Source organism: Gekko japonicus, unplaced genomic scaffold (genome assembly GCF_001447785.1).
Source record: "Gekko japonicus isolate JY-2015 unplaced genomic scaffold, Gekko_japonicus_V1.1 scaffold454, whole genome shotgun sequence".
Classification (NCBI taxonomy): domain Eukaryota; kingdom Metazoa; phylum Chordata; class Lepidosauria; order Squamata; family Gekkonidae; genus Gekko; species Gekko japonicus.
The window spans coordinates 478,055-489,639 of record NW_015173687.1 but is presented as its reverse complement, the minus strand read 5'-3'; the positions used below and the strand labels follow the sequence as shown (position 1 = coordinate 489,639).

The following is an 11,585-nucleotide window of genomic DNA, read 5'->3' as shown; positions in this document are numbered from 1 at the left end:
ACACAGGGGGGGAACCGGCAGGATGGAGGAATACTTACCTCCTCCTGCTGCTTCCTCCTCTGCCTCCCCCCCCCCGCGAGTATCGCAGGTCCACCCCTTGCTATACTTATAAATTTGCCATACTAACTCAAATTGATTTATTTTTTTATCCTTTCACTGTGAACTTATGGAAGGTTTTATCCTTTCACTGTGAGCTTATGGAAAGGAAAGAACAGATTCTTTTAAAACACACAAGACACACAAAGCAAGGCCTTGTAAGGGTCCTTTCCCTTCCCCAAACCCTGCCTTCTTCAGGATTCAACACCACCACCCCCAAATCTCCAGGTATTTCCCAACTCAGAGCTGGCAACCTGGGGGGGAGGACAGGCCTCAGATTGGGTCTGTTCAGATCTGCCACTCAGCTTAGAGATCAGTCAGCAATGAAACCAGAGTTACAATATTGCCCCAGCTTGCTAGGCCAATGGAAACCCTCCTGTTCAGAAGTCAGAAATGAACTCTAAGGCTCAACGCAGTCTCACCTAAAAGGTCCATAAAAGCAGGAAGCAAACTTGGCACTGTAGCTCATGACCGAAACCTGCAGACACAACAGAGACGAGGGTGTGCCAGGGGCTCAGTTTGAGGCCTCTCACCATGCCCTCCAAGCAGGCTCTTGAAAACCACAACTGGTGTGCCTCAAGAGCCTAGTCATGCTCTGGAACCCTTACAAGTGCCCCCGCCCCCACCAACCTGCCACAAGCCTGAAGGAAGAGAAAACTGACTGGAGGTTTCAGAGCTATGGAGAATTTGGACAAGGTTAGGTCTCACTGCAGAATATGACCTGCAGACAGGAAACAGTATCTGAAGTCAAGCTGACATGAAAAGAATTATGCTCTACAGTTGTGTTCAGCCAAAAGCACTCATGTTCACAGCCGCCACCCTGTGTACATAAATTTGTTGCAGGGGCCAGGGCGTGGCACACAGATTAGGTGCGGGCTCATGTAGCTAGGGGGCACTCGCATGGCAGCCTCCAATCTCGTTCTGTGGCCTTCTTGCCCACCTTGTTGCCCATGTCATTGGAGATCAGGGCCTCCTTTATTGCACGGATACGTCCGTCCATCATATCCGAGGGGGCCACAATATGGCATCCTGGAAGAAACATGAAGGACACAAGAGGTTCCAGGTAACAATGAAGCTATGCAAGTAATACCTTGACTGGCTGGTTTATTAAACACGCAGAGGTGAAAGCCAGCTTGCATGATTCATGGTTTGTTTCCTCTTATACAATTATGTGTAATGGGGGAGAAAACTGACGGAGAGAATGTTCTTCCACTCCCCAAATACTAGCACAAAATGAAGGTGATGGGCAGTAGAGTCAGGACAGGTAACAAGAAGTATTTCTTCATGTAATGCATATTTAACTTGTGGAACTCAATACCACAGGGTGTAGGATTAGAGAAATTCAAGGCGGTCAGGTCCCATCAATGGCTATTAGCCATTATGCCTAAATGGAACCTCCATGTTCAGAAGCAGTATTACTGGATGCCAGTGGCTCAGGTGGCAAGCACAGGGCAAGGCTTTGACCTTCCAGGGCATCTGGCTGGCCATTGTTGTGCCACATGGGCTTTTGTCCTGATCCAGTGAACATCCTTATGATGTTTTATTGCTTACGACAGCATTTATATATATATATATATATATAATGGCAATGGAATGGATTCAACACTCACCTGCCTTGGCGTAAGCCAGTGCCACCTCTGCCAGTCTCTGGCAGCTGGCCTCATTCTGGAGGGTGCCATCCTCCCGAAGGATACCTGAAAGACCAAGTGAACCCATAAAAACCGCTATCTGTGTCCAGTCCCAGATGTGATGGGAAGAGGCCTCATTCTCCACCTGTTCCGACTTTCTCACTGCTTCAGGTAGGACTGTGTGAAGCAAGCTCAAGAACTAGTCAGATCTATTGCAGAAGCAGTACCCCGGCTATTACCACACCATTTCATCTTGTATTAAAAACAAAAACTCAGTTTCTAGCCCCCAAGACTGAAATGAAATGAATACAGAAAAAGAAACACAGGGGACAGGGAGGGGCAGGAAACCCTGAACAGTCTTCCCAGTGGTCAGAAAACAGCACATGGGCTCTTTTGCACAGATCTCTAGTCCCATGCAATAAGGAACATCTGCCGTGACAATCTGCTGACCCAGCAGAAAATACAAACCGGGCTGCAGAATTTTCTTGCTACAGATACGATATTGTTACTGGTTGGTGTTTTAACCTTGCCTTTCGACCAACAACAAAAACTGGTTCTCAAAGCACCAACAATGAATGCAAATGATCCATTCCAGTTTTAGCGAAATGTCATTTCCAGACACAGTGGCAGAGGAGCCCAGGCCGCTGCCTCTTCCCCCTCTGGCCTCATCTAGTCCAACGTTGAGATGTACAATCTAAACAGCATCTTGGCCCTATAAACAGAGGGCAGACAGCATCAGTGCCCCACAGGACTTACCACAATGCCCATGGGAAGTGTATGGGCACAGGCAGACATCACAGGCTATCAGCAGCTCTGGGAATTCAGACCGGATCATCTTCACAGCCTGGATCGCCGGTGTGTCCTTCGCATCGGCTGCAGAGCCTCCTTCATCCTGAGGGGAGGGGAGCAAGACATGAGTAACTGGGGATGCCATGTGGTCTAACTAGAGGAACTGGGCCACAGCCAAATGGTAGAGCACAGGCTATGCGTACGGAAGGTCCGGGATTCACACTGCAACTGCCATCACCACTGCTGCCCCTTTTCGCACCTTGGCTGCTTTCGTCGGGACACCAAAAATCAGAACGCACTTCAGCCCATCAGCCACCAGGGGGCGCAGCATCTCCTCCAACTTGTTGACTCCATACCTGAGGAGAAGGAGGGTCAGATCAGCACACAAGGCATTAGGGTTTTCTTCACACAGAGATGCCGTCATGGAGCAAAGCTGGACCTGGAGGACTCTGGCTTCTTAAGCAGTTAAACTAGGGTGTAGGGAGCAAGTTAGACATACAAGATGGAAAAGCAGTAGGTGGCATCATTTTGTGACTGTAGCAAAACCTCCCAGTCCAACCTCAACCAACTTCACAGAACTCACCTGGTCGGGTCTGCCACAAAATCAGTGACTCTTACAAACGATTCGGGGGGTGGGGGTGTTCTCAGACATGCAGTCTGTTCATGCAGGGTTCTGGTCAGATGTATTGGGTCTCAATGCCACACCACAGATTATTGAGCACGTCTTAGAATATATTTGCCACCGTCCTGTAACTGCTTGTTGCAGGGCAAAACCTGTACCACCAGCCTCAAACTTCTTAAAGAGACCCTGAGAAGCTTCTAATTTCCTGCAACAGTTTCACTACCATACCTCTCAGGACAGTCACAGGATTAAACTTTGTAAATGATATTCTGTAAAGCACCATGCATATTTGATGGTATCATATACATTAAAATAATGAGCTTTTACATGAAATTATACACTATTCTGTTAAAAGTCATCAGGGAATTGGGGGAGAAGGGACAAGTATCTCCTGTCTTCCTTTAGAGTACAAGTTCAGGCCAACCTCCTTTGTAGCTAACAGCATCATTAAAACTTCCAGGCCAACATAAACACGGATTCCGCCGCCACAGCCGAGGCTGGAGACCTTCAAGCAGCTTTGGGCTCCCCACACAGCCAGGGCAGATTAGGGATGGGTGAGTTTTATCTGACACCAAATGAGTGGACTCATTCCTTGGGATGGACCTTATCTCTCAACTTCCATTTGCAGCCAGCAACAAAAGAGCCATTATCGTGGGGAGGCAGCGCCAAACCCAGCACCCTCATGGAGAGAGGAGAGCATTGGCTCTACCCTTGAAGACTCCTTTATCTCTCAAGCCCCAGAGACCGTCTCCCCATGCAAGTCCAGGGCAAAGGCAAGCAACAACGCCTACACATTACCTTCTTCCCTCTCACCAGAAGAAACCAGCTGCACCCTAGCTTCAGAAATAAATATATTTCCAACCAGATCTTTACTTGCCCAATGAAGGACAGCTCCACTCACCAAAATCCTCTTAGGAGCCATGCCCACCCCCTCATCAAACCTTCCTCACCCCCCTAGCAGTGCTCTCCAAGCCCACCCTATCTCGATTCACATGTTACCCACAGAGCTTAGGTATTGGTTTTCCTGCAGCTGTATCTCACATTCCTTCGTCTGATGTGTGTGAAATAAGGACATCACATGGGAGGGACAAAGGAAGTTCCTGGGTCAGAGTTACTGGAACAAACTGGGCACAGGGGTGGGAATTTTCAATATGGCTCATCCTTCCCATACGTTTTCCTCCTTTTATACCGTTATGGCCATGAAGTGAAAAAATCAACTCTTAGCTAAGTGAAAGGAGGCTAGAAGGTGTTTGTTCTGAAGCGTTTTCCCATGACATCTGAAGCTGAATGGAGCTGACTTTACAATGTCTAGAACTTTATTATTATTATATGTGGTTTTAATATTGTATTTTAATATTGTATTTATATAAATTGTTGTCGTGTTTATATGTACCGTTGTATTTCATCTGCTGTAAGCCACCCTGATGGAGCTGCGGTGGCTCAAGTGGTTAAGACGCTGAACTGCAGGCTGTGGAAGGTCAGTAGTTCAGCAGTTCGAGACCCGGGTGCCGCATGATGGAGTGAGCTCCCATTTCTAGTTCCAGCTCTTGCCAACCTAGCAGTTCGAAAGCAAGAAACTGCAAGTAGATAAATAGGTACCACTTCGGTGGGAAGGTAACAGCGTTCCATGTGCCTTGGTGTTTAGTCATGCCGGCCACATGACCACGGAAACGTCTTCGGACAGCGCTGGCTCTTCAGCTTTGAAACGGAGATGAGCACCGCAACCCTAAAGTCGGATTCGACTGGCTTTCGAGCAAGGGAACCTTTACCTTTAAGCCACCCTGAGCTGGCCGTGGCCAGGAAGGCGGGATAAAAATTTAAATAAATAAATAAAATATGGCTATTGGTGGTTACTATATGCACCTACTAGCCAGAGTATGGAGACCAAAACCAGCTAATGAATTTGGAGAGTACAAGGCAAGAAGAGAAACTATTTTGAATTAGCATATAGCCAGCCAAAGAGATATATCTGTTCTTCAGCCAGCTGGGAAGAATCAGCTACAAACTGATGGTGCTTTCAGAGCTCATACCTGGGGCGGGGCCGGAACACCGTATCAGGCCCTGGGGTTCCAGGAGGACTTGGTCCTAACTTCAACCCTTATCACCAAAAAGGATATTTCAAAAACTAAATAGATCTTTCTTCCATGGTTCATGAGATTTTATTATGGGATGGGAGCAGGGCCCGTGTTTCAACCTTGTGCCAGGCCCAGAGAAATGATGCTTTGGCTGTTTTGCAGACTTAGCGCTGTATGTCTGGAGGCCTGTCAACTGCCCCTGCTCAACTTGTACATTTGTAAATGAACAGCGATGACAGACCTCTATGACCCTTTCCCAGCTTTCCCTCTCCAAAACTTCCTGCAAGCAGGGAGCCCCAGAACAACCGGAGCGGCATCGGATGCATCTACAGGGAAGCCACATGCCCATGAAAAGAGTCCTTGAATGACTTACCGGGCCTGGCCAGGGAGACTGGGAATGGGCTCCACGGCATCAGGGCTGTCTCTGAAAGGGTTAAACAGGAGAAAGAGATGAGCCATTCAGAGGTGCCTGGTACGGGCTGTGCTCTTGGCTCAGGCTGAAAGCAACTCAGGGAAGCGGAAAAGGCAGGCAGCCTGAGAAAGCACTTCTGCAGTGATCCAATACAATACAGCACGGGCCAGATCCTGCAGCTCTTGGGGAGTAGGAAGCAGCTGCACAGGCAGGATGCTGCCAACAGTCTAGTCACAGTGTTTCTGTCTCAAGGAAGCCAGAGGTTTTCTTTCCTTCGATCTGACTGATTCTTGCTGCTGGTAAACCGAAGGACTCCTGACCCCTCCAATGACAGCAGCCGGGAGACTACTGACAGTGACTTAGTGAGGTCTGACGCTTTGCTCCCCAGAAAAAGGGGATGCTGCGTACTTCAACGCTTCTCACTGCAAGGCAGCAGTAGGCAGAGAGCCCAAGATCTGAGCTCTAGTTGAACTGTTGCTGAGTGGTAGCTAACCACAGTCCCCTACTCAAATCTGCCAATGAGTTCACTTGATAGCTATAGGTGTTCTCTCTGGCCCCCTAAGCTCCCTCCTATCTGCAGTATGGGGATGATACTGGCCTACTTTAACGGGTTATTGTAAGGATCTGAGCACTAAGTTGGTTAACGATACGCATTCCCCCCCTTTCCACAAACGCACATCTGACTTACGTAACGAAGATGGGGTAGATGAGATTGGTGGCGTCAAAAGCAGTGGCTGACGTCTGCCACGAGCGCAGCACAGGGTGGAAGTAGCCACTGTGCAAAAGAGACTCTAGCTGCATCATAAGTGCTCACCAGTAGGGTTCTGGTAGAAGAGATTCTGAAATATATAAACAGCCACCAAGCAGAGTGGTTTTAATGTGGAACATGTTCCTACACACTCATATTCTACCATGTGCAGTCCTGTTGCCCTCAGAGAATTCATTACAGCTGCCCATTGTCTGGGCAGGTCAGTAGCGGCACACATTCTACGAAGCACAGCTGCCATTCATTATTTTCACATGAAGGAATCCCTGATCATCATCTATGGCAAGCAGTTTGTAAACTTCTGGCATAATACAGGACACCAGTTCACTCACAAATTGCAATCAAACTGAGATACACGCAGCCTACCTGGAAAGGGCTTAATCTGAGACAGCCTTAGAATACAAGAAAGATATCATGAACAGAAGTCCCCTTGAGCATGTGTAAGGTATTTCCCTCCTCTCTACTGTGCTTTACAGGAGGTGGTTTCTACAGCAGATCAAAGCACTTTTTGTTTGAGAAATGCATCATTATCTGTCCTCTTGCTTTCCAGCTAGAATCAGCTTTTGAAAGTAGGTCTGCATCCAGGCATGAAGGAGGGTGCCTGGCTACTTCCTGCCCACCTTCTTTAAGATTGATCCAGTTCGGGGTGGGGGGTGGGGGAGAGACACGCACCCTGCAAGATTACCCAACAATGCTGTAGGCAGACCTTTTATTTGAGGCAAGGCCTTATCCCAGAACCCAGGCTCAAGGTCACGGCTCAGATACTGGAACCACAAAGTATGAAGATGCGCAGAGTGCCTTAACTGCCTTGTCAAGTAGCCACATCTAGCCTGTGCACAGCACGGATGAGGTATGAGGACTGCCCAGCACCTCTTCTTTGGAATTTTAAACTCTGCTCCCTTGGTGACCTTGGGCCAGTCACTCTCTCGGCCTTGCCTACCCCACAGCCTTGTTTCTAAGACAATAAACAAGAGAAGTGAGAACAATGTACATAAGCCACTTTGGATCCCATTGGGAAGAGAAGCTGCATAGAAATACCTAGATAATAAAAACTTGCTGTGACATTAAAGTCCATTTATGTGTCTCAAAGTACAGTCCAAGATCTGCTACCCTGACCTGGATGGACCACGCTAGCCTTGTCTCATCAGATTTCGGAAGCTAAGCAGGGTCAGCCCTAGTTAGTACTTGGATGGGAGAGCCCCAAGGAAGTCCAGGGTTGCTATGCAGAGGCAGGCAATGGCAAAACCACCTGGGAAAATCACTTGCCTCGAAAACCCTACAGGGCTGCCTTAAGTCAGCTGTGACTTGATGGCACTTTCCTCCACCACCAATTTTAGAGACTAATATTCAGCAAAACACTCAGAACCAACCCCCTCCAGCAGGTTCCACTTATACCAAATGGATCCAACCACCTTGGCTGACTCTAATCTGGGAGAACCAGGTCTGACTCCCCACTCCTCCACATGCAGCCAGCTGGGTGACCTTGGGTCAGTCACAGTTCTCTATCAGAGCTGTTCTCTCAGAGCTCTCTCAGTCCCACCCACACAGGGTATCTGTTGTGAGGAGAGGAAGGGAAGGAGATTGTAAGCCGCTCTGAGAATCCCAAGTGAAGGGCAGAGTATCGATCCAGTCTCCTCTTCTTCTTTGCACATACAGAAAACAGCCATTACAAACAGCAGGAAAAATAAGTAAGCCACTTACAAATCCTGTCTGTAACTACTCATGAAACTACACATTTTAGAGCAACACATTACAAAAAAAAAAACAACAGCAGAGAGAAAGTCTGGGATGTGTTCTGCAGTTCACTTTTTGTCAGGGCTCAAGGCCAGGCTGAGGAGACGGTAACTGCTGCAACACAAAACATGTTGCAAAGAAGAGAGCCGCAGACTTGGCCAAAAAAAATCATATAAGCAGCTAAACCCTGCTGGCATCTTGGTGTCAACACCTCTGGCATCTTGGTATCAACAACAGCTGGCCAGATACAACTGTGAAGCCCACAGACAGGGCACAAAGGCAACACTACTGCCTGCACTCTCAGCAAATAGTATTCACTGCCTCCAAACTTGGAAGCTCCAATTAGGTGTTGCAGCCCAAAGCCTACTGAAAGATCTGTCCGCCCTTTGTCTCATCCCATCCCCTTTTAAGGCCACCTAAGAAAACTACTGCTGCAGCTGGTAGCTACAAACTCTGTAATTTAAGCACAGGGCTGATTTTGGACTGCTTCAAATCTACTGTTATTAGTTACATTGACATTACTTGGTCTACTTTCCAAGGCTGTTGTTAGGACTACAATATACATGGAACGCTAGACACTATTGCTACTATGGTTTTCAAGCATTATTACTAGGAGTACATAAAGCTTTGGATCGTTGCTTACCAGACAGATCCCTGCCCCTAAACTATTCACATGCAATCTTAAAACGATTCACATCTCGTTCCCGGGGAAAGCAAAAGGAAAGGAGAGAAGCCAGTAAAAGTCTCACACACGTAGCTAATCTATCACACATCAAACACCACTTTCGCGTCTCCACCTTCTCACCCCAGGCCACGTCATGTGCTTAATTGCAATTAGTTTGTGCAACTGGCTAAGCTTACACGTTCAACCGCAAGCCACAAAACGCTGAGTAACAAACAGTGCAATCCTACGAACGCTGTCCTGGGAATAAGCGCCACTGAATAGACCAGAGTAGGATTCCGAGTAGTAGATCTGCCCCCAAAACGCAAGGTCTCGCTTTGCTAACAGGATTTCTGCGAAGAGGTTAACCGTTAAAGGGAACTACAGTCTTCAGTAATTACCCAGAACGTAAACGCAAGCCTTAAGCCTCCAGCATGCCCATAAATCCTTTGGAATGCAGGAAGGCTTGCTTCCAAGACCCAGTTGCATGTTGCTTTGTAATAATATAGTAGTGCGGAGTTCACCGGCCGGGCTCCATTCGGTGGGTAAGCGAGCTCGAGAAGAGCCAAGCCGCCGGTCCCCAGCACCGAGTCGGTTCCCCAAGAAGCCACCACGAACGCGCCACACTCTCCTACCTCAACTTTACTCCCCATGAGCCAATCATTAACCCCTCACTACCTGGGATGAATGCAGTCCTTGCAAAGCATTTCCCACACTATAAAAATCAGTAGGAATGACTAAATACATCGAAAATAGGAGCAATTTTTTCTTGGCCCTCACCCCAGAAGTACAGACCAGAAAGCTGCAAGACAGAATGGAGGAGGAAGAAGAAAACACGTCCGGGACAAAGATCACCGTCCAAGCATAGAGCAAAACCCACGCGCTTATCCCGCAGAAGAAGCCCCGCAGATCTCCCCCTGCGTCAACTCAGCCTTGGTCCTGCGTCTTTCCGGAAGCCCGGGTTCTCATCCGACGTGATCAAGCCACCCACAACCAATGCATTCAAAGGAACCCAAAACCATCTTACCCACTACTAGGAACTCGTCCTTATGCACAGATGAAGGTCCGCGCGTGGGAAGAACCCCAGCCTTTTCCCAGCAGCCCCCACGACCCCGCCCCTTATTTGCATGGCCCCGCCCTGTTCCGAGTGCCGCTTAAAGAGTCAGGCTCGCGTCGCAGAAAACTCGACTCGCGTTAGGCGTCGTCGCTCTGCTTTCGTATTCCTGCTGAAGGGTTGCGATTCGAAGCAGGATAGTTTATTTTGTGAGGATACGGTGGGGGCTCAGCTCAGACTGGAAAAGCACCTGTTGACCTAGACCTTCTCCTTAATTCCTTGATGTGTTAGGGTTCGCTATACTAACTCAGCGATGAGAAAAACGCACTCTGCACGTTCTCAAGTGCCACTGAACACTCAGGGGTCATTTCCTGCAGGAGGGCACAGGAGTGGAGCTCCGGCAGTAAAGAGCCCAGGGGGCAGGCACATGCAACAAGCCCCACCCCCTTCTCCCAGCAGCCCTTAGAGCAAGAAGCAGCCAGGTAAGTTGCAGAGCCCCCCTCCCCTCCACACCCTGGTCCAAAACAGTCCAGTGGCACCTTTAAGACCAGGTTTTATTTAGGTACAAGCTCTCCCTCCTCTGCGAGGACAGATCTGCACTGCCCCCAATAGCTAGGAATCCAAAACAGTCCAGTGGAGCCTGAGTGGTGGGTGTTGCCTTCTGACACACTTCCGGTGATGTCAGGGGGTGTCATATGTAAATAAGTTATGCTAATGAGCTCCTGCCCCTCTTTTTCTACGAAATGACCCCTGTGAACACTGATGCTGGAGTTGAGTCTAGACAGAAATGAGAAAGCATTACAGAACAGGTTAAGCCTGCCTATTGGAATTTATTAGTGGTGCTACCTAAATGGAACTTCCATGATATATAGAAGTAATCTATCCCTAAATCCCAGATGGTGGGATTATACAATAGCAGAGGCCACCCACCACTATCAGGCTCCACTCAGCAGTTTCCAAAGGTGTATGGCTTGCTGTTGTCAGAAACACTCTGTTGGACTAGATCAGTCTTTGCTCTGATCGAGTAGGGCTTTTCTTGTGTTCAAGTATTTTATTTAGTGAATCATTTATTTGTCATTTTTCTACCCAGTGAGAACCCAATACAAATAGGTTAAAGTCAATCAATCAATCAGAACCTTTATTGGCATATTGACAGAACATACAATAGGTTCAAGTCAAATGTCTCGTTTGAAACCATAAAGCACCATAATATTTCTTATGTTCACACTACACCCAGTGTGGTACAGTTCTTAAGTGTCTCACAGTGCAATTCTATGCAGTTACTCCAGTCTAAACCCATTGATGTGAATGTCCTTGGAATGGAGTAGGTCCTGGAGGAGAAATTTAGGCTGCTGGGCAGGAAACCTAGGTCCAGGACCTCCAAGGTAGCTTTCTCAGAAGTGCTACCTGTTCCACGTGCAGGGCTGGAGAGACAGGCACAGATCAGGAGTCTCAATGTGTGGATGAGACAATGGTGTAGGGGGGAAGGGTTCAAGTTTGTTAGGCACTGGGATGCTTTTTGGAACAAGAGGGAGCTGTACAGGCGAGACGGTCTCCACTTGTCCCGAGAAGGAACCAGGCTGCTGGTGCTTAAAATCAAAAAGGTGGCAGAGCAGTTTTTAAACTGAATATTGGGAGAAAGCCGACAGGAGATGAAAAGTCTCTGGTTTGGGTTGGCTCATCTCGGAGAGATGAGGGGGTACCTGTTGCTTTTCTACAGGGAGGTGGATAGAAAATGTCTACTGAGA

General features: G+C 48.1%; 1 protein-coding gene across 3 annotated transcripts in view; it reads right to left on the bottom strand.

Moving 5' to 3' along the window:
* ALAD (aminolevulinate dehydratase) overlaps positions 1-9,890 on the bottom strand; it is a 14,898-nt gene extending 5,008 nt beyond the window's left edge. Inside the window, exons 1-8 of one of the 3 annotated variants that reach the window (XM_015423106.1) lie at positions 9,811-9,890; positions 6,311-6,461; positions 5,584-5,634; positions 2,773-2,869; positions 2,481-2,616; positions 1,707-1,790; positions 1,037-1,125; positions 519-574 (exon numbers count right to left, since the gene is read on the bottom strand). In XM_015423106.1, the coding sequence (XP_015278592.1) occupies positions 519-574; positions 1,037-1,125; positions 1,707-1,790; positions 2,481-2,616; positions 2,773-2,869; positions 5,584-5,634; positions 6,311-6,426 (629 nt within the window). In that variant the 5' untranslated portion in view covers positions 6,427-6,461; positions 9,811-9,890. Of the gene's footprint in view, positions 1-518; positions 575-1,036; positions 1,126-1,706; positions 1,791-2,480; positions 2,617-2,772; positions 2,870-5,583; positions 5,635-6,310; positions 6,462-9,563; positions 9,637-9,663; positions 9,717-9,810 lie in introns of those variants that run through there. The other 2 variants (XM_015423107.1, XM_015423109.1) reach the window with 2 other exon arrangements.
* Positions 9,891-11,585: the final 1,695 nt, after the last annotated feature.